The sequence below is a fragment of the Chiloscyllium plagiosum genome, unplaced genomic scaffold, assembly GCF_037043375.1.
Source record: "Chiloscyllium plagiosum isolate Xiang-an unplaced genomic scaffold, Cpla_swu_hap1 HiC_scaffold_9, whole genome shotgun sequence".
Classification (NCBI taxonomy): Eukaryota; Metazoa; Chordata; class Chondrichthyes; order Orectolobiformes; family Hemiscylliidae; genus Chiloscyllium; species Chiloscyllium plagiosum.
In genome coordinates, this window is record NW_028270147.1 from 31786645 (window position 1) to 31813089 (window position 26445).

The 26445-nt window shown below is 39.0% G+C and overlaps 1 protein-coding gene and 1 pseudogene across 4 annotated transcripts in view; both read left to right on the top strand.

Annotated features, from left to right (window-relative positions):
• Window positions 1-18227, top strand: part of LOC122554242 (CMP-N-acetylneuraminate-beta-1,4-galactoside alpha-2,3-sialyltransferase-like) — a 506893-nt gene extending 488666 nt beyond the window's left edge. For all 4 annotated transcript variants that reach the window (XM_087990522.1, XM_087990523.1, XM_043698959.2 and 1 more), the window contains one exon: window positions 911-18227. In XM_087990522.1, coding sequence (XP_087846648.1) covers window positions 911-1000 — 90 coding nt within the window. In that variant the 3' untranslated portion in view covers window positions 1001-18227. The remainder of the gene's footprint in view (window positions 1-910) is intronic.
• Window positions 18228-22143: 3916 nt separating this feature from the next.
• On the top strand, window positions 22144-22836 carry LOC148149113 (uncharacterized; annotated as a pseudogene).
• The last annotated feature ends 3609 nt before the right edge of the window (window positions 22837-26445 follow it).

Below are 26445 nucleotides of genomic sequence, written 5' to 3' on the forward strand. Positions count from 1 at the left end.
TGTGTGTGGGTTTGGGTAGGGACATGGAAGAAAGTGCTCAGGCACTGAATTCTTAAGTGTGATATTGAGTCCTGAAGACTGCAAGGTCCTCAAGAACTGCTCCAAACTCAAGACTACGGAACACAGTGGTTTGTTAAAGTGACAGTCAACCAAAAGCTGAGAGAACTTGGAAGAACCAAATCTCTTTTTCTGCTTAGGGACTGTGCAGCCTTCAGGACTCAATATCAAGATCAGTCATTTTCGGGTCTGAGCACCTTCTTCTATGCCCTTAACCCTATCTCCCCACATACCTGGTCATCACAGGGGCTGCTACCCCAACCAACCCACTTTCAGCTATTAATGGTCCCGATTAGCAGCCATTGATTTTCCCAGGCTGACTGTTACCCTCTCCTTTGTCTATTCCTCTGCATAGTCTCTATGTCCACCTATTGTTTACTCCATCTCCCACAGTATCTTCAGCATGTATACCAATCTTCTTTCCAGCTACAATCAGTTCTGAAGAAGGGACACTGGACCTGAAGCGTTAACTTTGACTTTTGTCCACAGATGCTGCCAGACCTGTTGAGTTTTTCCAGCAGTTTCTGGTTTTGACTCTGGATTACTAGGTTATTGAAATTAGCATTGCACCACAGATTCTCTAAATTCTTCACTAATACTTGTTAGGTTAAATGTAATTAAGTTCCTGCTAAATGTAACTCAAAGTATTTAATTTTAGAAGTCTGTTCATTGGCAGTCTAAAAAAAAATTAACTTTTTAAAGTCATTGAGTAAAGGAGCTTTAGGTTGAAGTTTTACTTTCATATTTATATGTTTATCAGAATGTCACCATAAGCAATAAGAAACATGTCAGAAATCTGTGTTAGCTCCCCTAAAATATTAACTATTGATGTTTTCTGTTAATTTCATTTCAGTCATGGACTCATAATATTGGAAAAGAGAAAGAATTCCTTAGGAAATTGGTGAAAGGGCAAGTGATTACAGATTTGACAGCTGGGATTTGATGCAGTTTTACTCCAGTCGCAAAATAAAATTGGAGAGAAGAAAAGCACAAAAGCGAATGAAGAGGAGGTGCTTGTGGACTCTGAAAACCTCAGAAGAGGAAACAGTTGTACCACACTACCAGAAGACTGCACATCTCTGAATAAAAGAATTCATTTGTCATCTTGCATCAACTTTATATTGAAGGGGGATTTTTGTGCAGTTACACTTCATTGCTCAGCTTTAGTGTGCAATGAGAAAAGAAAGACACTAATAGACGTGCCATAATTACCTCTGGAGAAAGAAGTGCAACAGGATTGTTGAGGTATTTCTCTTTTATAGCTTGAATGTAAAGACTTCCATGAGCTGTGTGAACAAACAGTTTTACATTGTGTCTTCTTTTAGTTTATTATTTCCTCTCTCTATCCTGAAATTCATGAGACTGGCTGTTCCGTCCCAGACTTGTCCATTGTTGCTGCTATTCCTTTTTGGGATAGAGGATTTTTTTTTAAACAAATTGTTCTTCAAGATAAAATTTATCCATACAGAACAGAAGCTGTGATAGAGGTTAAGTATGGTCAACCTCTTTTGATTTTAAGAGCAGAAAATCCTGTATTACTAGAAATATTTTGCTGTGTCAGATGCTGGCAAGTGCTGCTCTCACTAGTGTGTGCAATGATCAGAAGAAAGTGCTCTTTCGAATGGCTTTAGTAACTGGAACTCAAACTTGAAACGTAATTAAACTTTCGTCAAGTGTGCATACTTCTAAGTTCGGATAACTGCTTAAAAAGCATTTTTTAATATCAATGCAAGTATCATGTCAGAACAAAGGACAATTCATGCAGAGAACAGTTTCATGTGCTTGTATTGTGCCACAGTATTATTGATTTGAATTGCAGTGTTTCTGGCTCATGCCATGCCATGGTACAGTCCCAGCTGTCATGACTTTTGAAGAACATTTCTCAGCTGAATCCACATTTCTTACAGGACTAGCAAGTAAACTACACGAGGTGGCGTTATCTCCCTGCTATTCAACAAACTTTGGCCAGGTGTTACCTTCACCTCTTTCTTTTTGGCAGAATGTGACGATTTTTAATATTCCAGTAGTACTTAGTAACAATGTTTCTTTTAAATGTTTTTTTTTCTGTATTGTTCATACAGTGAATCTTATTGGTGCAGAATAGATAGCTCTGAGAAACTGAAAAAGAACATTCATTGTTTGTTCTGATACAGTACTAATATAACCTGTTTTAGAACTGTCCTGTTAAATACATTAGAGGTTCATGTTGCCAGCTCATCTATTTGAAATGCCAGGTTTGATATGTAATTGATATGCCCTCACTGGGGATTCGAGTGGAAAGTAACTTGGATTGTTTAGAAAAACACTTTCCCTCCAGCCACTTATACGTATATTTCTTCTTTCAATTTCCATTTGTCTCCTTTTTTCCTTTCACTATCAGTTACATATGATGCATCATCTCTTAACTGGACAGGTCTCAAACACACAATTGCCCCCAACCTTCTGTAATAACATATAACAAATTATCAGAGAGGACATGGTTTAACGTCTATTAATGCATAAATATCAAGTTTCCATATTAAGTGTGTCAACCAGATTTTGGAATTTGTCAGCCCTGAAATTTTAATTCAGGAAAAAATTCTACTTAATCCCATTCTTAAATATAATGGAGGAAAATATTTGCAGATTTCAGTGCAGCCAATTAAGTTAGTTTCAAAGGTTATTTATTTGATCAAACTAGAAGTAAGACAATAATTGAAAAGATGGCTGAATCCATTAGTATTACTCAGTGCTCAGGCAAATAGTAGATATAATATCTTCCATTGCTACTCATTGCCACTAGAGTTTTGAGGCATTTGGAAATTTCTCAACAAATCCAGGCCCTTCTACCAACTTCAAGATGCCTTTTCAAATATGATTGAATCTCTAATTGTAACAACTCTGGAAAAGAAATCTAATGTAACAATTATAAAAGGTGTAACCTCTCTGCCTTAATAGATAATGTGAGATCTGAAATGGAAGCACCAGGGCAATAAACTTCTCATGGACTCAGTATTTCAAAACCAGCAGAGCCATTTGGCCCTGATTTGTTAAGTGTGTTCTGAATAATGAGAAAAATAATTTTGCAATTTCGTTTTTTTCACTAAGATTTGAATCATGTTTCCAGATTAGTTATTCCGAATATCATTTGCTGCATATTACGTTGTTCTGGTTGAGTTATTTTTTTCTCAATTCCTGGGTATTCATTGGATCTATACTGCCCAATTATTTGTTGCCAGCAAGCTTCATCAATTCATAGAAATCTCCAAATTTGAAAGAACTACTGGTAACTGACCAAAGATCAGCTGAAACTGGACAGCATTCTGTTTATGTGACCGGTTTTCTCCTGGGTTTCACTATAACTCTTCATGAGTCCAAACTTAGTGACAAACTCTAATGAAGGGGGTAGACGGTGGCTCAGTGGTTAGCACTGCTGCCTCACAGAGCCAGGGACCCGAGTTCGATTCCTGCCTCGGGCGACTGTACGGAGTTTGCACAATCTCCCCATGCCTGCGTGGGTTTCCTCCGGGTGCTCCGGTTTCCTCCGGGTGCTCCAGTTTCCTCCCACAATCCAAAGATGTGCAGGTCAGGTGAATTGGCCATGCTAAATTGCCCTTCGTTTGGTGCATTAGTCAGAGGTAAATATAGGCTAGGGGAATAGGTCTGGGTGGGTTACTCTTCGGAGGGTCACTGTGGACCTGTTGGGCTGAAGGGCCTGTTTCCATACTGTAGGGAATCTCATCAAATCAAAGTGAGGATAAAGTAAAGCAACATATTATTAACTTATGTGCTCAAAATATTAACAGGACTAAATGTGAGAACAGAATCAGCTAAAAATCATAATTATATGTTGATACTATTTTTATGTTTCAAAACTATCATGACTTTTAGCTTCTGCAGTTGAGACTAATGGAGAATTGAAATAGCTTTAATATTCATTTATGCCTTTCAAAGGACCCTGCTGACAGTTAAACCTAGACTCTACGGGCTTGACCATTACAGAATTATTTTAAAAGAGTACTCAAACTGTTAATACTGTCAGGATAAGATGTTATTGGCATTGAAGGTGAACTGTTACAGATTTACTTGACCAGTGTTTATATAAAGTCCCCTTAGCCTCAGTTCCATTATTGTTTCAGGTCTGGGGGTCAGTTAGCTCAGTTGACTGGATAGCTGGCCTGTGATGTAGAGTGATGCCAACAGTGTGGCTTCACGCACTGGCTGAGGTTACCATGAAGGATTCTCCTCTTAACCTCTCCTGTTGCCTGATGCATGGTAATCCTTGGGTTAAACCATCAATAGTCATCTCTCTCTAATGAGAGCGTAGCCCTATGCAGCGAGTTCATCTTTGCTTCAGGTATAAATGTGGTTTTGCTGGTATCAAACTGCAGGTAATTGGTCATACTCCATATGTTCTAGGAGGAAATGCCCAGATATTCAGGCAGTGTACTGTGAAAACCTGGCTCAATTTCCATACACTATGTCTCTTACTAATAGAACTAGCATGAGTGATGACAACCAGCCTTTTCAAATTTGTCATTCCATATTCTCTTTGCATTGGTGTCAATTGATACAATGTCACATCAATTAAATCATAAAAAATAGGAGCAGCAATAGGCCATCAGCCCATCAAGCCTGGTTCACCATTCAGTAAGATCATAGCTGATCTGCTTTCTTGCCTTAACTCCATTTTTCTGTCTATTCCCCATAACCTTTGACTCTCTTATCAATCAAAATCTGTTCAACTCAGCCTGGAATATATTCAATGACCCAGGCTCCATTGCTGTGCAAAGAAAATTCCAACAACTAACAATCATCTGAGAGAAGGAATCTTGCTCATCTCCCCTTATCTTGAGACTCTGCTCCCTTGTCCTAAATGTCCCTACAAGAGGACATATACTGCCAGTATCTACCCTGTCAAGCTCCCTCAGGTTCTTTTTTTTAAATTCCAATGAGTGTAGGCCCAACTCCATCAATCCAACAATCAGCCTAGTGAATCTCCTCTGAACTGCTTCCAGTACATGTATATCCCTACTTAAGTAAAAGACTGTGTATTCCGGATGTGGTTTCACCAGTGATCTATATGGTTGAAGCAAGACTTCTCTATTTTTATACTTGTCCTTCTTGGTACAAATGCCAATATTCTATTTACCTGCCTATTCATGTTCAAGGATACCCAGATCCCTATGTACTATAATATTCTGCTTTCACTCTTGATTTAAATGGTATTCTGCTTCATTGGCAATACAGGACACCAGGTGTCATTCAACGTTTGTGAGAAGATTTGTAGCTCAGGTGCTCGTTGTTGTGGTTGTGTTCGCCAAGCTGGGAATTTGTGTTGCAGACATTTCGTCCCCTGTCTAGGTGACAGGAGGCTCCCAAGCACTGAGGATGTCACCTAGACAGGTGTCATTCTTACATCATACTTCTGAGGGAAGGGTCACTCGATCCGGAACATTAACTCCGATTTCTCTCCACAGATGCTGCCAGACCTGCTGAGTTTTCCAGCAATTTCTGTTTTTGCTTACTTCATACTAGATTTATTTACTGTCTGCACTATGACAAATTCTGCCAAATCATTATCTAGTGTCCTGTAAGTCGTCTTTATACTATTTTGAGTAAAACAAAACATGTATATTAAAAATTTGAGAACCACCCCTGAAGAGGCACAAAAGTTGCAATGAAAATATATTATTTTAAAATAACTTTGCTGGGGCTGATAATGAATTTCAGTCACTGCATCGAACAACCACCTCAACTGCCCATTGCCTGGACCAATTGGTAATTAATCTAGACCAGGCTCAGGAGCAAGTTTACAAGGAGGTCTTCCACCTTGTCTGCACCCCTCCTTATCAGATAGCCAAAGATCAGGAGCATGGATGGACCGATACGCCGACAAAACTTGAGGCACACCTCACTCAAGGAGTGAAATAGGTTGTGTGATGTTGCAGCTCAAATTCCTCAAGCTGCAAGAAATGCAAGTGGCCTGAGAGCCCATGAACCATCTTAATTTTTTGTTTCACAGGAGTGCTGCATGCAATATCATCTATGCAAATTGCCCATTAGTGAAGTGAATCTCCCATTGGATGCTCCAAATTTTTCCAAGTAGCAAATGGAGCACCATGGCATGCCCAGATAGTTCACAAGGACAGGAAGGGAAGAGTATGCCGGAGCATACTGAGAATCCCATGGCCCTGTGAAATCATATTCATATCCAAATCTGCACTCAATCTGCTACTTAATCAATCAATGCCCTTGGCTTGTATATCCTTAATAATATAATTAGTGTTTTTCTATTCTTTCTTCTAAAGCGAACAATCTCACATTTTCCTCCATTCTATCAAAATTTTGCTTATTCATTTAACCAATTTATATCCTTTGCAATCTCTTTGTGTCTTCCTTTCAACTTACTTTCTACCTATCTTTGTATCATCAGCAAATGTGACTGCAATATAAGTCATTGATGTTGATGGTAAATATTTGATGCCTCAGAATGATCCCTCAAGCACCCACTGGTTGCAATTTGCCAACATGGCGATGATTTATTTATTTCTAACTCTATATTCTGTAATCCATTAGTTAGCTAATCCTCCATATAATAAATTCCATATGCTAATGTATTACCCCCTGCACTATGACTCTTATCATGTACAGTAAGTTGGTAATTAAAAAATGCCTTTTGAAAATCCAAATACACATTATCTACTGGTTCTATTTTATCCATCCTGCTTGTTATTTCCTCAAATAACTCTAATAAATTTGTCGAACATGATTTCACTTTCACAAAGCTATGTTGATTCTGTCTAACTGTATTATGACTTTCTAAATGTATTGCTATTCACATCTTAATAATGAATTGTAGCATTTTTCCATTGACAGATATTGAACTAACTGGCTTATAGTTTCCCAATTCCTGTCTACTTGCTTTCTTGAACAGTGATGTTGCATTTACGGATTTTCAATCACTGGGATCTTTATGGAATTTTGGAAGATTAAAGCCAATGCATTGACTGTCTGCAGGCACTTAAATGGGTGGCCAAGAGGTTTGGGGTACTTGTTTCTCTTTAACCCTTTAGTTTTTGTACTACTTTTTCTTCAATGAACATGTTATGCTTTAAATTCTTCTCTCCTTTTTGCCTTATATTTGTCTAGTATTCTTGGGATGCTTTATATGCCTTCCCATGTTTAAAAAATTTAAAATTCTGCCTTTTCCTGGTTTTCCCCATTAACATAAATTGAGGTTTGATTCATACATAAAAGTCACAAAGCCAAGTTAATAGATCGTTTTAAGGTTGGAAAGAAGCAAATAGTGATGTGCCACAAGGATCAGTCCTATTATTTGTTATCTATTTGTAATAATTTGGAGGAAGGAGAAGAATGTAATGTACCTAAATTTTCTGACAGTACAAATTAGATGAAAAGAATGTTCAATGAGGATACAAAGAATCTGCAAGGGGATAAGTGAGGTTCAGTGAGTGGACAAAACTTGGCAGATAAAATTTAACAGAGAAAATAGTGAGGTAATACAATCTGATAAAATCAAAAAGCAGACTATAATTTAAATGGCAAGACATTCCAAAAAAGCACAGCACAGAGGGACATGAGTGATTTTGGGCATGAAGCACAAAAATTATCATGCAGATGCAGCAAGTAACTAAGAAAACAAATGGAATTGTTGCCTTCATAGCTGGGGGTTGGAGTTTGAAAATAGAGAAATCTTGTTACAACCATGCGAGATATTGATTAGATTGTACCTGAAGTACTGTATACTGTTTTGGATTTTCTAAGAAAGGATGTACTAGCATTGAAGGTAGTTCATAGGGGATTCATGAGGCTAATTCCTGGGATGAAGGGATTGACGTATCAGGAACAGTCAACAGATGAGATGTTATTAATTCGAGTTTAGTAGAATGAGTAGTGATTTTATTCAAAGAGATTCTGAGTAGGATTAGCAGGGTAGATATTGAAAAGATTATTTCCATTATTGGGGAAATCTCAAACCTGATGACATAGTTACAAAATGAGAGGACATTCATCTGAAACAGAGATGTGAGGAAATTTCTTCTCCTAGAGGATATGACTATCTGGAAATGGCTTACCTAAAGGGTTATGGAGGCTAGATCACTGGAAGTATTTAAAGAAGGGGTAGCTTAATTTTTGAAATATCAGGGAATTGAGAGCTATGATGAGTTGGCTCAGAAGAGGAGTTGAAGCCTGGAACAGATTGGCCATGGTGCTGTTGAATGGCAGGGCAGGCTTAAAGGGTCAAATGGCCTAATTCTACTGCTGTAGCTTAGGTTTTCGCCTTGAATTGAATCTTGTCATTTCAGAGAGTTGTACTGTTTAACACTCCCGACTCCCGCTATTTATTCTCAATTCATGGAATCTTTTCACTTTGACAGCTCATTGTGAAATGTGTTATTCCTCTTGTCCTATGCTGAATTGGGATAATGCTACATTCCTCAAGCCATAATACATATAGCTATCAACATATTCCTGTACTAATGCCTCACTGGCTTACAAATAAGTAGTTTACTTGTAATCCACCTTGCACAGGGTCTGTTTTACATCATCAGGAGGTGACTTGAGAAGGACCTAAAATAAGCTTGAGAAATGGGCAAAATGATGAGGCAAGAACTGAACACATAAAACTGATGATAATTGATAAAGGCGAGATGATACTTTAAAACTTAGAAAAGTAAATACTTGAAAACTGGAACAGAATTCTCTAGCTTTTGATTGAACTTGAGAAATATACTATACAGTGAAAGGGTTAAATACAACATATGATGCAACTGTTTTTAAGTAGCTGGTGTTTCATTCTTTCATAGGATGTAGGTCTTGTTGACAACGTCAGCATTTGTTGCCTGCCGTAATTGCCTTTTAACTGAGTGCCTTGATTGGCCAATTCTGAGGATAGTTAAGAGTCAATCACATTGCTATGGGTGTAAGGTCATGTTTAGGGCCAGTCCAGGTAAGGATGGCAGATTTTTTTTCCTAAGAGACATGAATGAACCAGATGGATTTTTGTGACAATTGATGATACTTGCATGGTCGTCACTATGTTCCAGATTTTTTTTTATTAGTTGAATTTAACTTCCACCATAAGTGTTCTGCAAAGCATTAGTCTGAGTCTCTTGATTTCTTGTCCAGTGATATTACCACAGTTTCATTATTTTCACCCATTGCCTGCCCCAACTCAAAACAAACTGGACCTGTCCAGATCTTTGGGTTTTCAGATAAATGGAGACAAGGCCATACCCTGGAAGGCGTTGTATGGGACCCCTCGAAACACCTGTGCATTAACTCTATCGGAATTGTGGGAAGCTTGAACATTCAATGGGCAATTCCTGGGATCCTATGGAAGGTTTTCAACTTTGAGCCAGTGTTAGAGACTTTGGTCAGTTTAATCCTAAATGCCTGGATACTTCCCCAAGAAATGTTAGATTGAACTGATTTAACTAGCGGGTAACTCCACAACTGCTTTGCTCCTGCCCCATCAACTCTATCTCCTGGAAAACCTCTGACTCACTCCTGACCTGACCTGACTAAACACCGTCACCCAATTGTTGCTTTTATTCTCCTCACACACAGCCACACGCACCTACCTTCCTAACCATCCATCTTACCTACCTATTACCCTGACTGCCTACCACTCTGGCCATCCGCCATCTTACCCATTGGCTTCATCATTCCTACCCACTTGAGCAATCCTTTTGCCTACCTTACCCAGTTAACCACACCTTGCCCACCCTCTTCCCCTACACAATTGCCTTACTTACCTTCATCGTCCCCCACTCCCATTATTTACTTCATTGTTGAGACATTTAAACCCTTTAACCGCAAGGGCATTATTACTGTAAGAAGGGGGTGTGATTTCCTCACAGTTTCTTTGCTGTACTCCAAAATTTAGTGCACTGAATCAGTTCTGAAAGATCTTCTATTGAAACATCACTTCGGAAAGTCGGAGGAAGGTAAGTTTTTCTTTGTCTGATGAGGTTTGGAAATTACATTTCTGATCCTGATCAGAAAATCTGGGCCACGTTTCTGTTGCTTTTTTGTTTGCTGTGATCTTCTGTGGAGTTCCCAAACCTAGGGCTGTTTAAAGTTTATTTGCTCAGTTGTGCTGCAGTGAATGGAAATTACCTATATTTTTGACTAATGCAACCATGTACAACCCAACATTGCAATTTCAGTTTGCAAATCGCAATTTTGTTTGAATAAAGGTGGAAGTAGATCTCTCAATTACTGCATTAATGCTTGCAACTGTTAATTTAAATGTTTTGAAGTTATCATATTCTGAAACTGATTTTGAAGAATCACTGTTCTACATGGCAGGCAAAGATTCCATCCATCAATGTCCATTTTTTAACCAAAGATTTGTTGTAATTTTTTTAAAAATTGTTTTATGGGATTTGGATGTTGCTGGCAAGGCCAACTATTATTGCCTAGATAATCATATCTCACAGAAAGATATTACAATTGGCATATCTGGTTTAGTGCTAATGAATCTCAAGTATTTGGCCACACAGGGACTTCATCGTTCCAAACCCAAAAACAACAACGTATTCTGCATGAATCATTTTATTCATTTTTAGAGAAGGAATTACTTTGCATGTGAACTAACATAGAGAGTAGCAACTTTGACTTATTGTTCCTCTCCCTGTCAATAAATGATCTTACTGACTCCGATGCAGTTCTGCAGGAACATGGTGAAAGCAGAAAGTCAACTGTAATGAATAAGAATTTACAACTGGATAACATTTGGTAGAAAGCTGATCATTCCCTAGCCTCCTAGCTAATCCTTATTGATTATTTGGCTTTTTAACCAAGACAAAAAGACTGACATCAACCATGTAGGTCATGTGGCATGTGATTTAAACTTGTTTCGTTTGAGCCTCTCCATGGGTTCTTAGCCTACCAGCCATTCCATGTTGCATTTAAATGAAGGAAATATTCAATCTCTATAGCATCAAGATGGCCCATTGAAATGGAAATTGCAATTTAACATTCATTCACGTTATAGATTACTGTTTTGGCTCCAAAGTTACAACTGGGAACATTGCCCCACAACAATGAAACTATTCCTACACATTGGACCCCTGATTATTTTTTGTGGTTTAACCCTTGACGTCCACCAGTTTTTTGTTGTCTGCAGTCAGTGTTCTTTCTTAAAGCGTTCTGTCAATTTTACTTTGATCTAGTTTCAGAAAATGTGAATGTGTTGCCCAGGATAGACAAATTTATCCTTCAAACCAGCTTACTGGAACTGTGTGACTTATCCAATGACATAGCAGACATCACAATCTTAGCAGAATGAGAGCTTGAGTCACTGTGAATCATCCTGGGGTTCATATTTTGATATTACGTTTCACAGCCACATAGATTAATCCGATTTTAGTGTGGCAGTTAGTGAAGGCGATAGCCCTATGTTTCACCTTATTTTGGGAAAAGCCATGGAATTAAGCAGTCAGCCACTTAACTGGGAAAGGGCAAACCTTCCCCTTGATCAAAGAATCACATCTCCTGACAGCCGTTGGTAAATCGACGGCTGACAATTGTGCATTGTTCAGTACTCTAACCCAGAAAGTAATGGCTGTTGCCAATAATACGCTCACCCAAAGGACCCAGGCCTTCTGATCACAAGTCATTGAATGCAGTGAGCTGCCTCAATAGGTCTGTTCTGTGTTCTCTACCTGGGCGGTTGAATAAGGAGTATACATTTACTAGTATTTCTGCATTGGTTAGCTGGGTGATCAGGGGTTCAATGTGTGCCATCCCTATACCTCCCTCCAACTCGCCACTGAATTGTTATTCTTGTCTTGTATTTCAGTGGCAATGGATCAGACCAATGACTATTTGATCCCTTTTCCGAGGTAGTATTGTTTTGTTATGTTAACATGACATAACCTTTAATTTTTCTCTGATCTGGGGTCTCAATCACTTCCTCAAGGTTCTTCACTACTCTATATAGGCTGCTGAACCAGAATCTTAAAGGACCACGTTGGAAGAAGCCTGAGTCTCCCGAGAGCAAGGTTCATCCCTGACATGTTTATACCATCAGTGTTTGGGAGATCTTCAAGTGTTTTTGGGCCACTTGCAGGCTCATGAGAGTCACTCTCAGAACTCAGCTATGTAGTCTAACATGGAGACTTCTTCCTTCATTCTAAAAACTTCTCCTTAAGTAGTTTCAGATTCCCTCATACTGGGTGCCTACAATTAATTCAACCTCATTCAAATAGAGTAAAATTGATTACCTCACTGGATGAGATCCTGGTGACATGCAGAAGATGTAGTCTTTTATCCCAGTCATGGGGTGTTTATGGCAGTATGTCCTGAACATTGTTTTTACGGTCTGGTGGTACCCTCCTAGAGCCACTTGTGACTGTGGGTGATATGCTAGACTTCCATTAAGCCGTACTACAGTTACCCATAAGTTTATGGGATACTTTGGACATGAAAATGGAAGGTCCACAACTAGCACGGCTGTGTTACCTACAGAGATTTGGTCCTTACACACTATCAAAAATAGTCAGTTAGATTCCAAGCCTTGTGTTTGTCTAGGGCCTTAACAGGGCAACAGTAGTCCAGCTGCTCTGATTCATTGGAACTTTTATAACATATTTTGTGTTGTGTTAGAAAATAATGGCTTTTTCTTTTTAAAACTGTTCTTTAAAATAGTAGGGACGTGGTTTTAATTTGAATTCTTTCAAATGCTTTTGTTTATTAGTTATAAAAATATTGGAGGCGTAAGAGAAAGGTTCTATGAATGAGTTAGGCAGATGAAACTTTTGATGAAACTTCCAATACTTACATCCAGAGGTGGTCTGAAATAATGCTAAAAGTAAACTATAATTATGGCAGCAAGACTTGACGCCAAGTTGACTAATTACCAGCAGATTCTTACACCACTAAAGTTAAGTTTCCTTTGAATGTGAACTTGTGTCATTTGTTGCCTCTCCTACCTTGCAGCACTACTGTATTGTCACACAACCGACTTGGACCTTGTCAAGCTGATGTTGATATTTGATGCAGAATATGCTCTTGCTCTGTGGAATAAACTGAAGAAATTTGCATTTTTAAAAATTCATTCACGGGATGTGGGCATCGATGGTTGGACCGTATTTATTGTCCATCCGTATTTGCCACAATGGGCAGTTAACAATTAAGGAGAAAGTGAGGTCTGCAGATGCTGGAGATCAGAGCTGAAAATGTGTTCCTGGAAAAGCGCAGCAGGTCAGGCAGCATCCAGGGAACAGGAGACTGAAGAAGGGCTTATGCCCGAAACGTCGATTCTCCTGTCCCCAGTTAACAATTAACCACATTGATCTGGATCTGGAGGCACATGTAAGCCAGACTGGGTACAGTCAGTAGATTTCCTTCCCTAAAAGACATTTGTGAGCCAGATGAGCTTTTCCAGCAATCAGTAATCGTTTTATGCTCTTAAACTCTTTATTCTAGATTTTTATTGAAATTTGTTTCACCATCTGTGATGTCAAGATTTGAACCCAGGTCCCAAGAACAATACCTGGATCTATAGATTCATTGTCTGGCAATAAAACCATGAAGCCATTGTCTCTCCTCGTTACATTCTAACCTTGAGAGGTTAGTTTTTGATCCCTTCAATCTTCACATCCTTTTCAGGACTCAGCTCATGGCCTTCAGTGCTGAAGAAAGGGCAAAGGATCAAATGTCCCTGATAAAGAAATATCCCTTCAAGGTGGCAAGTAATGTATAACCACATTTGACTCAGTCACCTCATATGCAAAGAGCTGGATGGAAACGTTGGACAGTTGCGGGCTCATGTGAAGACCGCCAAAAGTGCAAAATTTATGGGGTTTGTGGGAAGAGCTGCCAGGAAGGGCACATGGATGCTTGGGGGCTGACTGAAACATAGAGACAGAGGCAGCAAGCTACTGGCTGAGGGATATCCCCAATCAACTTCTATCATAGTGGAATTCAGAAGCATAATGGAGAAGAAAATGGCTGCAACCACAATTGGAATGAGCATAGTGAGCAAATCAGCATGTAAGAGAAGGGGCTGCAGGACCAATGTTAGAGCTTTTAAAGTGAAAGAACACTACATAATGACTCGTGCACTGTACAGGACACAGACAATAGGTGCAGGAGTAGGCCATTCTGCCCTTCGAGCCAGCAGCACCATTCATTATGATCATGGCTGATCATCCTCAATCAGTATCCTGTTCCTGCCTTATCCCCATAACCCTTGATTCCACTATCTTTAAGAGCTCTATCCAACTCTTTCTTGAAAGTATCCAGACACTTGGCCTCCACACCCTTCTGGGGCAGAGCATTCCACACACCCACCGCTCTCTGGGTGAAGAAGTTTCTCCTCAACTCTGTTCTAAATGGCCTACCCCTTATTTTTAAACAGACCAGAAGTAAGGTCAAAGCAGTGCTATTTATAAAGAAGTATAAGTAATACACAGTATTTTGTCACCTATATTTCTAAGTGTTCTAAATAAGTTTCCTTCTTTCACTCACTCCTACTACATCATAGTGTTCTCTGTCATTCTGCAGGTAGAGGGAGCTTGTTAACCCTGGAAATTTGGTCAGAGACCCCCAGGGGCATTTGTGTCTGGTGGCACAAGACATGCCTAGGGTAGTTCATCAGAGAAAGGCAGGCAGAGTGATGGCAGCCCTGCATGACCCTTTCTGGAGAGTCCTGAGTGGAGATTTTGTGAATGTTGCATATAGTTCCTGTTGCAGCTGAATCTCTCATCACATTGCCTTGTGTGAGAAAAGGCACCTATTTCGCATACCAAGTTCTCCATCTCCTTGCGCCAAGCCTTCAGCCCTGAGGACTAGTAGCTGGGGTGATGAGATGCAGATATGCCAGCTCTCCAGCAGACCCAGAGGGTGTTGGAACCGGCTCTCCTTGGCACCTGTTAACCTGTCAGTGGAAGCAATACTCTCCTCCTCAAATGTTAAGGAGCTGATTTCTGAGAGGGCTGGTCATTTATCCGTAGTGCTGGTGAATATGCTGCATTACCTGCAAGACAAAAGAAAGAGAAGGCATTGCAGCCAGGTGTTAGAAGTGATATCTAATTAATGAGACTGATAGCACGGTTACTATGAGAACTGCACTGTAGTCAAAACAGGTACTTATTCAGTTGGTGGCACGTGGATGTCTTGACATCCCTGTAGAAGAAGTCCCAGTAGTCTGCGAGAGCCAAGATTCTTTCTCTATATGGGATGAAGAGCCAGATATCTGACACCTCTTCTCCTATACAAGCTGTCTCTGCGTAGTTATGATTTGACTCCTCCTGTTATGAGTGAAAGGGAAGATTAAATGAAATGTAAGTGGGTTTTTAGTCCTGATGTAAGTGGAGTATAATGATGAGGTGTCACGCAGCAATAAGGAGGCATCACAGACAACATTCATATTGTGGGAAGTAGTGGAGAAGGTGAGAACCACTGGAGGATGATGTTGCAGGCAATAGTGAGAGTTGCAGTGCTTGAGCCTTATTGGCAGATGGTTCTGCTGTCACAATTCCTCTGCTGGTCCTCCGAGTAGAGGGCATTACACTACAACGTCCAACAAGACCTCCAGGTCCCTATTGGGGAATTGTGGTATCATCTTCTCCTTCTCCAACATGTTCAGATTCCGACCGTCAATGAGCAAGATAGCTTCATAATGCCAGTGCTCGTCCAGGTGCACAGATGCCATTTAAAGTTGGTCCAGTCCCAAAGGATGGAAATCCTTCCAAAGGTATTCAGTGCAACTCAGACTTAGTCAAAGAAAAGTAAGATTGAGTCCATATAGTCAGAATTAATGAGTAGGCAACAAGTTGGCAGATGGACTATAGTTTGGGCAAGTGTGAGGTTATTCACTTGATTGTAAGAGTGGAAAAGTAGAATACATTTCAAAAGGCATGAAACTTGTCAGTGTAGATGTTCTGAGACAGCTGCGCGTACTTGTACAAGGAACACAAAGTTTGCACGCAGATATGGCAAACAATTAGAAAGCACACTTCATGTTGGCCCAGACTGCAATGGGATTGGAGTTTAGTAATTAGGAAGTCTTGCTACACTCATATAGGCTGAGAATATTCCCACTGCATTGATGAGACCATTCCTGGAGTATTGTGCACAGTGTTTGATTCCATAATTGTAGGAGGACATACTTGAATTGTTGGTCGGCTCAGTAGATTGTTTCTAAGAGTGGGAGGGTTGACCTTTGAAGACAGAATAAGTAAATTTGGCCTGTATTCTCCTGAGATAGAAGATTGAGAGATGATCTAATTGAAGTATGTAAAATTCTTAAGGGATTTGTCAACATAGACAAAGAGAGATTGTTTCACCTGACTGAGGAATCTTAAAACACTGGGGCATTGTGCCAGGATATGAGTCCAATTACTTAGGACTGAGATGAAGAGAAATTTCTTCATTCAAAGAGTTGTGAATCTTATGTTGTCTACAGCAGAGGATTGTGAATTTCATCTATTTAAGATTAAGATTGAGATAGACATATTTATGGTCTGCCAAAATTGTTGGTCACAAATTTGCGACAGTGCAGAAAGAAGCCATTCAGCATATCATGTCTGCATTGGCTTTCCATGTATTTTAACTTGGTGCCAATCTTCCTCTTCCTTGCAAAGCTCAACATTGTTTCTATTTAAATAATGATTGGATTATCATCGAATAATCACGCCTTCTTGAATTCCGCAGTTGAACTGCCTCCACCATATTTCCATACCCTATTTACTTGCTGTGTTTGAAACTTTTTCCTCCTCTCATGTTTACTTTGTTTGCAAAACATTTTAAAACTACCATTTGATTCTCGATCCATTTACAAGTGTAACAGTTTCTCCCTATCTGCTCTGACCAGACTGTTGATGATTTTGAAAACTTCTGTCAACTGTTCTTTTAGTCATCTTTCCAAGGAAAACAGTCCCAACTTATCCAATCTTTCTTCATAGCTGAAGTGACTTGTTGCTGAGCCTACTCTTGTAAACTCTTATGTACTTTCTCTAATGCATTCCTTCCTATAGTCAGGCACCCAGAACTATACAACATACCACAGCTAAGGTATCTTATAAGCGTTCATGCTCAGAGAATAGGTTTATTGTATTGTAATAATGCTAACATATATAGATTATATTTTTTAAGCAACTGAGTGGAAGGTTTGCACTATAATACTAAGTGGAACTTTCACCTCCAAGTGACACGTGATATCATTGCTCATTCACTGTCTGGGTCAAAATCCCAGAATGTAGCTCACCACTACCTTCTTCACAGCAATTGGGCAGGGTAACAAATTCAGACTTTGCTAATAATACTCACATCCCATAAACAAGTTTTTTTTCTTAAAAAAGTTAAATAGAAATAACTGGAACATCTTGTTTAAAAGGTCTAGCAAAGATGTTTTGATCATTATTTGTACATGATGAAACTGAGAGGTTTTTGTAAAATGGTACCTGTAATTATGTTTGTTATAACCTATAACACAAACCAAGTTCTGACATGGTTGAATATTAAGGATTTGTAACTGCAGTAGGATATCCCACCTGTCAAAAACTATTTGAGACTTGTGAAGGGAACTAAAATACTTGAACTAATGAAAAGTTACTTGCCTTATAATGCATGCTGCTGGGATTAGTGTACAACACTTTTTAGGTTTGAATTTTCCAAAGCTGACATTCCTGGCAGATGCAGTTTGAAACACAAACAGCTCAGCAATCGCATACTTCAATTTCATTTTTGGTTGGTCTCCTTTTCTGAGTTTCTCTAGAGACAGATTTTTAAATGCTTATCTCTATGACATGGCAATAATAATAAGAAAGTGGATTTTGGTAAATAAAGGCTTACCTTTCCCAGGATCTCAGCATGACACTATATTAATATCCTGAGGTTGGTGCTCTTACTGTCGATCTAAATGAGAACTATCCCTGGTATTTCATGACAAACAATGACAGTACAGCATTTAATTAATCTGGATTTACTGATCTTGAGCTTAGTCACAAGTAAGTAAAATATTACATTTCAGCAGTATACGTTTTAATGTTTCTTTATCTGTAAAATCTTACTTTAAAGTTAAACTTATATGTGGGCCCTTGTATGGTATGTTTCTTTTACAAATAACAGTGTTATACTGAGTGATCAGACCAGATTAAATGTGATTGATTGTGTACATGATATCTCTGAAGCAATAAAATTATTGAATCATCTTTCAAGTGTGTTTTTTTTAAATTTCTTTATTTCACTGCAGCTAATGTTGCAAATTCCTCCTGACTTGTGCAGATTTCAAAGATCCTCTTGCACACATTAACAATAACAATACTGCCATTTATCCATTAAGGTTGTGAAATATTCCAACAGCAATAACATTTTTAAAATGACTAAAGCCAAAGGAGTGAAATGCTTTATCAAAAAGGTAAATTTGAACAAGTGTCTTAAAGAAGGAGGCAAAATGGTGTTTAGGAAAGGAATTCACAGCTTCCACTGCTGAAAACATGGCTACCAATGTAGGAATAAAGAAACTTATAAATGCATGGGTCCAGAATTGAAGGCATCCAGAATACATAATTAGTTGTAGAGCTGTAAATGGTTACAGAGATTGGGGGTGTGATGCAATGGAGGGCTTTGAAAACTAGGATGAGAATTTTAAAATTGGTGTTGCCACACTAGGAATAGGTTGGTTAATAGATGAATGGGACTACTGTGAGTTCAGGTACAAGCTGTAGCATTTAGAATGAGTTCACAGCTTTGGAGAGTGAGAGTCTTGCAAGTGAGCACATGCATAGTCAAGTTCTGAGGTAACCAGTATGGTTTCAGCGGCTGGTTCTCTCAGGATGAGTGGTATAATGAAAAGCTAATGAGTTGAATGTGAGTGTTTTATAACTCAATTTCTGCAATATGGCTCTATCTTCCATTTTAACCTTTCTCAAAGTTTTCTTTTGCATTATTGCTAGGTTTACAACAGACTAACCAATTAGTCCAAGAAAATATTTTAATTTGTTATGTATTCCATTTGATGTTCATTTCAGCAGAAGTTTGAGTTTTAAAATCATAAATTGATTGACAGAAATGTTCCAAAATTGCAAGCTGCTATTAGTAAAGTGAACAAATTAGATGGTGCATTTGATACACTGCACATTAGATTTTATGTACAGTGATTTACAATGAAGCTCATGAACCGTTCAACAATTATATTTAAGTGAGATCATGCCATTTGTTTTAATTTTGTAAATGGCTGAGCACCAAATATATTATGTATATGCATCTTATGCCCCCTGCCAGTATGATCTGGTGATGGGGGCATGTAAAATAGATGTGTGCCTAGCCATTGCCTTCCTACTTGCTCCAGAGTTGTACCCAGAATACAAAGAATCAATCAGTCCACCTGCCCTTAGGCTGGTTAGGCCTGGTTGGTTAAAGGCCTAATTCAGCTTCCACTAGTACCTGGCTATCATGCCCTCATCCCCACCCCAATCCTTCGCTGTCCAAAAAGTCCAGCTTTACTTTGGCAGAGCAGCTATGATTTTTTTTCAGACTCCCTTATAGCTGTAATAGCAGCCACTACTTTCTTCTAGCACTGTCTCGACTACTCAGCTCCTAGACGATCAGATTGGTTCGTAGCTCTCAAGGAGGGCACTTACTGTCCCTCAAGTAGAATTCAAATGTTTACGCTGGTGCAGCCTTAAGGCACAAATTATTTTTAATCAACCGGTTCCCACATTATAATACTTCCAGGGCAAGTAGGATTTGAACCTGGACTTTTTGGCCCACAAGTTAAAAAAAATTACTACTGCATCACATGCCATTAAAAAGGCTGTCTCACAGCAATTATTCAAAAAGGACGAGAAGCAGAAAGTAGGAAATTATGTCCAATTAATTTAATATATCATTGGGAATCCATTGTTAAGGAAGCAATAACAGGACATTTAGAAAGTCAAATATGATCCATCAGAGTCAGCATGGTTTTATGAAGGATAAATCATGTGTGACTAATTTGTTAGAGTTCTTTGAAAATGTAACAAGCAATAATGGGGATACTATAGGTGTAATATATCTGGACTTCCAGAACATATTTAGGAAGATCCTACACAAAAGGGTTACTGCACAAGGTCACATAGTGTTAAGGGCAATTTATTAGCTTGGATAGACAATTGGCTAACCAACAAAGCAGATACAGAGGATAACTTAGTCTTTTCAGGTTGGCAAGATGTAACTAGTGGGGTGCCACAAGGTTCAGTCCGCAGACCCCAACTAGTTGTAATTTTATTATTGACTGGGATGTGGAAGTGGAAAGTACTATAGCTGAAGTTGCAGATAGCACTAAAATAGGTTGCAATGAAGAAATAAGAAATTGACAATTTTTTATGAATAGGTGAATGGGCCATAATTTGTCAGATGAAGTTTAATATGGGTACGTGTGAGGAGGAATAGAAAGGCAACTTATTATCTAAATGAAGAAAAACGTCAGATTGCTTCAATACAGAGGAATCGGGATGTCCTCTTCATGAATCGCAGAAAACTAGTATGCAGATATAGTGAATAATAAAAAAGGCAAATTGAATTTTAGCATTTATTGCTAAAGGAATGGAGTATAAAAGTAGTGAAGCATTGCTGCAACTGTACAAGGCATTAGAGAGACGCCACCTGAAGTACTGCATACAATTTTGGTCCCTTGAGGAGGATTGTAGTTATATTGAAGGTAGTTCAGAGGAGGTTCACAAGACTGATTCTGGAGATGAGAGGTTTGTCTTATGAAAAAGATTGATGAATTTAGGGCAATATTCTCTGGAGTTAAGTGTGAGTGGAGATCTAATTGAGAGTATATGAGATGCTGAAGGAGATTCGGCAAGTAAATATAGAAAGGACATTTCATCATGTGGGGCAACCTAGAGCAAGCGATCATGGTTTTAGAATAAGGATTGGCAGACTTAAAACAGATGAGAAATTACTTCTTTCAAAAGGATTGTAAATTTGTGCAATGATATATCTCTAAATCATGTTGCAGTGAGACTGTGAAACTTGTTATCACAAGGAACAACTGAGGGGATTTACACAGATGCATTTAAAGGAAAAGATAATAGTGCATAAATAAAGACTCACAGTCTAGACATGGGACATCAGATATGTTTATTCCCATAATAATAGTAAATGGCAGTGATTCCAAGGAACACTTATATTAATATTCATTTTGTAGTACAGAACTTAAATATTGCTTCATAAAAGTATGTTTTGTTGAAGCTTTTTGTCTTGCATTGATAAGGACAATTCATAAGAATACTATTTTAAGAGAAAACTAGCATTTTTACTCTGTGAGAAGAGAGTGATTGTTGGCAAGTGCACTGTGATTAGTAGAGTTGTTGCAGTGGAGAATGCACTGCCATTTTAAGCCAGGCAGGTTGAGTCTGATTTATTCAGGCATTGCCCTGAGATGAATCAACATGTGCTTATCGTCTATTTTGTTGAGTTGGCACAGGCACAGTGAATTTACATATTACTTCTGTCTGCAAAAAAAAAGGCAGTGTACAAGTAGGTGTAGCTTCCAATACATGTGGTTGTCAGTATGTTCTGTGCAGACTCAGCAAATGTTGTCCAGCAAAAGTTGTACAATTTCAGAAACACATGTAATGTTGGACACTGTTGTGAATTTTGCAAGCATGGAGCTAACTATTTTTAGTCCGTACACTGTTTGTTGCTAACAGCTGAAGAGAGCTTTTGTTTAATACAGATTCATTTCTGGATATAAGTTTGCTCGCTGAGCTGGAAGGTTAATTTTCAGACGTTTCATCACCATACTAGGTAATATTATCAGCAAGCCTCTGGTGAAGTACTGGTGGTGTGGCCTGCTTTTTTATTTATGTGTCTAGGTTTCCTTGGGTTGGTGATGTCATTTCCTATGGTGATGTCATTTCCTATGGTGATGCCATTTCCTCCAGACAAACCAATGGAACACCCAATGGGATCTCCGATATCAGGGTTCTTAGCAGAGGCAGTAATGCAGAGACTTGAACAAACAGCTCAACCATCCAACCCAAACTTTGGGTCCACTACGTGGATGATAGCTTGGTCATCACTAACTGAAACAAATTAGAGAAAACCTTCAGGATCATCAATAATACCCTTACTAGCATGAAATTCACAGAAGAGGAGGAAAACAACAATAAACTGCCATTCCTAGAGCGAACAGCCACTGGGGAACTTCAAACTAGTGTCTACAGGAAAACAACACATACTGACCAAATACTGAACTACAGAAGCAATCATCCCAACACCCACAAATGGAGCTGCATTAGAACATTATTCCATCAAGCCACCACACATTGCAGCACAGGGGAACTATGAAGAGCAGAGGAAAATCACCTTTACAGTGCATTCAAAAAGAACGTGTACCCAATGAACACAGTCTGCCGATTTCTCAGCAACAAACCCAAACAAGCAGACAAAATGTGTTCAGAAACCCTCGCCGCTCTCCCCTACGTAAAAGACATCTCAGAAATGACCGCCAGACTACTCCGACCTCTTGGCATCATGGTAGCCCACAAACCCATCAATACACTAAAACAGCAGCTTATGAAGTTGAAAGACCCTATACAGACAACAAGCAAAACTAATGTCATTTACAAAACACCTTGCAAGAATTATAACAAACACTACATTGGACAAACAGGCGGAAAACTAGCCACCAGGATACAAGAACATCAACTAGCCACAAAAAGACATGGCCCAGTCTCACTAGTATCTTTATATACAGATGAGGAAGGATACCACTTCGACTGGGACAACACATCCATCCTAGGACAAACCAAACAGAGACATGCATGAGAATTCCTAAAAAGCATGGCACTCTAACCGGAACTCTATCAACAAACACATTGACTTGGATCCCATTAACCACACCCTGAGAAAAAGAATAAGAAATGACATCACCACAGGAAATGACATCACCAACCGAAGGAAACCTAAACACACAAATAAAAAGCAGGCCATACCACCAATGCTTCACTGGAGGCTCACTGATGATGTTACCTAGTATGGTGACAAAACGTCTGAAAATGAACCTTCCAGCTCAGTGAGAAAACTTACATCTGGAACCTCAACCTGAGTTACAAATCTTCTCAAAACTCAGATTCATTTCTTTTTGATTCAGAGCCTGATGAGTGCAAGCTGAAAAGCTTCAATAATTTTTTTTCGGCATTACTCAAATATATTTCTGATAAAATAAAAATAAATTACTGTCTCTGCATGGAACTCTTGAATAGGGTACAATTATAATTTGAAGCTGCTGCGTAAAATTTTATTGCAGTATGAGACCAGAATGTATAATATGATTGGAGTGCAAAGCTAGAAAGTAAGTTTTATTTGCAACATGAAGCTGTAACATTAAGATTTGGAACACAAGTTTTCTCCACATTGGGTCCATGTTTCAGAGTCATGAGGATGGATGGGCTACTTGCACACAAGCAACAAGTTGCCAATTCATGCCCAGTTAAGTCCAATTATCTGACTAGATTTCTAGTTGACCTTCGAACCTTACACAGCATTCTGAGCAGTCAGTTCCTTGGAGTTGGTAACCTGGTACCTGATGTGGGGACCAATGCTCCAGACAGATTTACATGATAGTACCTAACTACCTGGCCTCTGTTCCTATTCTATTGTTGTGGAAGGGACTTGGTCCCTGTGGACATTTTTATTTATTTTAGAAGTTCTAAGTGGAAGTTGAGATGATGGTGCCTTCTCTTATCTGAAATGGCAGGTTGCATTTCCTTCCAAGTTGAAGAGCCCTCTCTTAACCTGTTCCCAACTCAAAATACATAATCATGTCCTTTGTTACTGTGAAAGGCTATCTGCCTGTAGCAAACAACTCCCAATTTCAAAGCTTGATACTGACAATTGAGCATTTATTCTCAATCATTTTGCTGTCCTTCTGACCAGGACCGGTATTTTGTAAATTAGGATAAATTTGCACTGCAATGCAATTGTATTAAAGTTGTTGAATCCCTTATTCCTTTGTTGCAACTCTGTGGTGCAGTTTTATATTTCTGCCGTTGCTGTTGAATCTACTATTTCTATATTTCTATTCTATGTACAGAATAATTACAACTTTTTGTATAGTTATTTTGAATGAGGATGACTGGAATACAGAGGTTACACTTGTTACGTATCCTGGTAAAACATTTTTACCAATTGTACTTGAACAATTTTGCCCTGAAAATTGACCGACTGAGGGAGATAAACAAACCCTCACTGTGATGAGAACTGACCTTTCAACTTCTCCACAGTATTAAGTAGGATATAATTGTCCTTCATATCCTTTGGAAGAAGTGTATAATTGCCTGTGATAATTTTGCCCTATGCTCATGGGAAACAGACAACTTTTACAGCATACCTCACCCCTGACCCTAGTATCCAGACTCACTATTGGGTAGGTTAATTTCCCTCTTGTGAGCATACATAAGGGCAGTTCAGTGTTGAAACCAAGGAAATTGAGTTTGCTGTAATAATTGTATTTGATAAAGATGAATCATTAAGTAGGAATAGTCAGGTTCCTGCATTAATTCATTTCATAAACTTATCAGCAACCCAAAATGTAGGTGTTGTTTTTAATGAATTTTGTGATTAACTTCTGAAAATGCACTGTTCTTGCCCTCTGCTGCCCACATTTCAATAATACTGCATACACTTCAATTGTAGTCAACTGCTCTGTAGCTGAATTTAGGGCCCATTCTGAGTAGTGTAAGACATAGATGTAATGTTATATTATGTGCAACTTGGTGAGTTTTCCAGTTATTATGCAATAAAAGTGACGCTATAACTATGCTGCACATTAAAATATGAAATTTCAACATTTGTACAGAGAAGTATAGCATTCATTTCCCTTGCATTGGAACGTAGGAAGGGGTGTAGGTTATTCAACCTATTGAGTCTGTTCCACAATTTAGCACCATAATGGCTGATTGAACACTTCAATGGCTTTTACCTCAGATGCCATTGGTAATTAGAAATCTATCAATCTGTAAACAAACTCTAGGACTGAGTTTTATTAGCCCTCTGGGGTAGAGAATTCCAAAGATTCACAACCCTGAGAATAAATCATTTTTCCTCATTTTGGTCAAGTGATTGATGCTTTGAGCATGCTGCCAGGGGAGGAGGTGGTAGAAGCAGATACAGTAGCAAAATTTAATAGGTATTTAGACAGACAGATGAACAGACAGGAAATAGAGAAATATGAACCATTGATTGATTGACTAATTGTCAAGTGTACTGAAGTACAGTGAAAAATTTTGTTTACGAGCAATACAAGCAGATCATTGTAAGCAAGGATGTACAGATCAAAAAGCCTTAGACAGAGGCATACAGGTTACACTGCAGAGGGCGTGCACTAGGTGAGATCAGAGTTAACAAGATCAGCATTATTTGAGGCTAGAGACTCCATTCATCAGTCTAATGATGGTAAGGAAGAAGCTGTTCCTGATCCTGCTGGTGTATGTGTTCAACCTTCAATAGCTTCTGCCTGACAGAAGAGGTTGTAGGAGATCGTTACTGGGGTGCAATGGGTCTTTGATGATGTTGGCAGCCTTTCTGCAGCAACAAGCCATGTAAATGGAGTCCATGGATGGAAGGTTGGCTTCTGTGATGGTCTGGGCTCTACACACAATCTTCTGTAGTTTCTTATGGTTCTGGGCAGAGCAGTTACCATACCAGGCTGTTATGCACCCAGGCAGTATGCTTTCAATTGTTCATTTGTAGAGATTGGTGAGCTTCCTTGTGGACATGTCAAATTTCCTGCACTGCCTGAGGAAGAAGAGGCGTTCTGCTTTCTTGACTGTCGCAAATACTTGGAAAGTCTAGGAGAGGTTGTTGGTTATTGTCACTCTGAGAAACTTGACACTCTCCACCCTCAACCTCAGTTCTGTTGATGTAGATGGAGGGAGGGGGAGGGGGGGTGCACTCCTCCTCTCTTTTCCATGTGCTGGCGAATGTGGTTAATTTAAAATAACATCATGGACAGCACAGACATTTCTGTGCATATTCCTGTACCAGGAAAAACACTGCAAGTCAGACAGCATCAGAGGAGCAGGACAGTCGATGTTTTGAGCCCATTCCTGACCCAAAATGTCAACTTTCCTGCTCCTCAATTAGATGCTGTCTGGCCTGTTCTGTTTTTCTAGCCATACATTCCATTGACTTTGACTTTCTGCATCTGCAGTCCTTACTATTTCTATTCTTGTACCATACTGCTCTATGTTAAATTGTGTTCCCCTAATTTTAAAACTGCACCTGGTTGCCCAAACATGACAATAACTTTACCTGCATGTGGCATATGGCAAAATTGCCACAGGCAATTATGCACTTCTTCCAAAGGAATGTGATGGACAATTATAGCCCACTTAATACTGTGGCGAAACTGAAAAGTCAGTTCTCATCACAGTG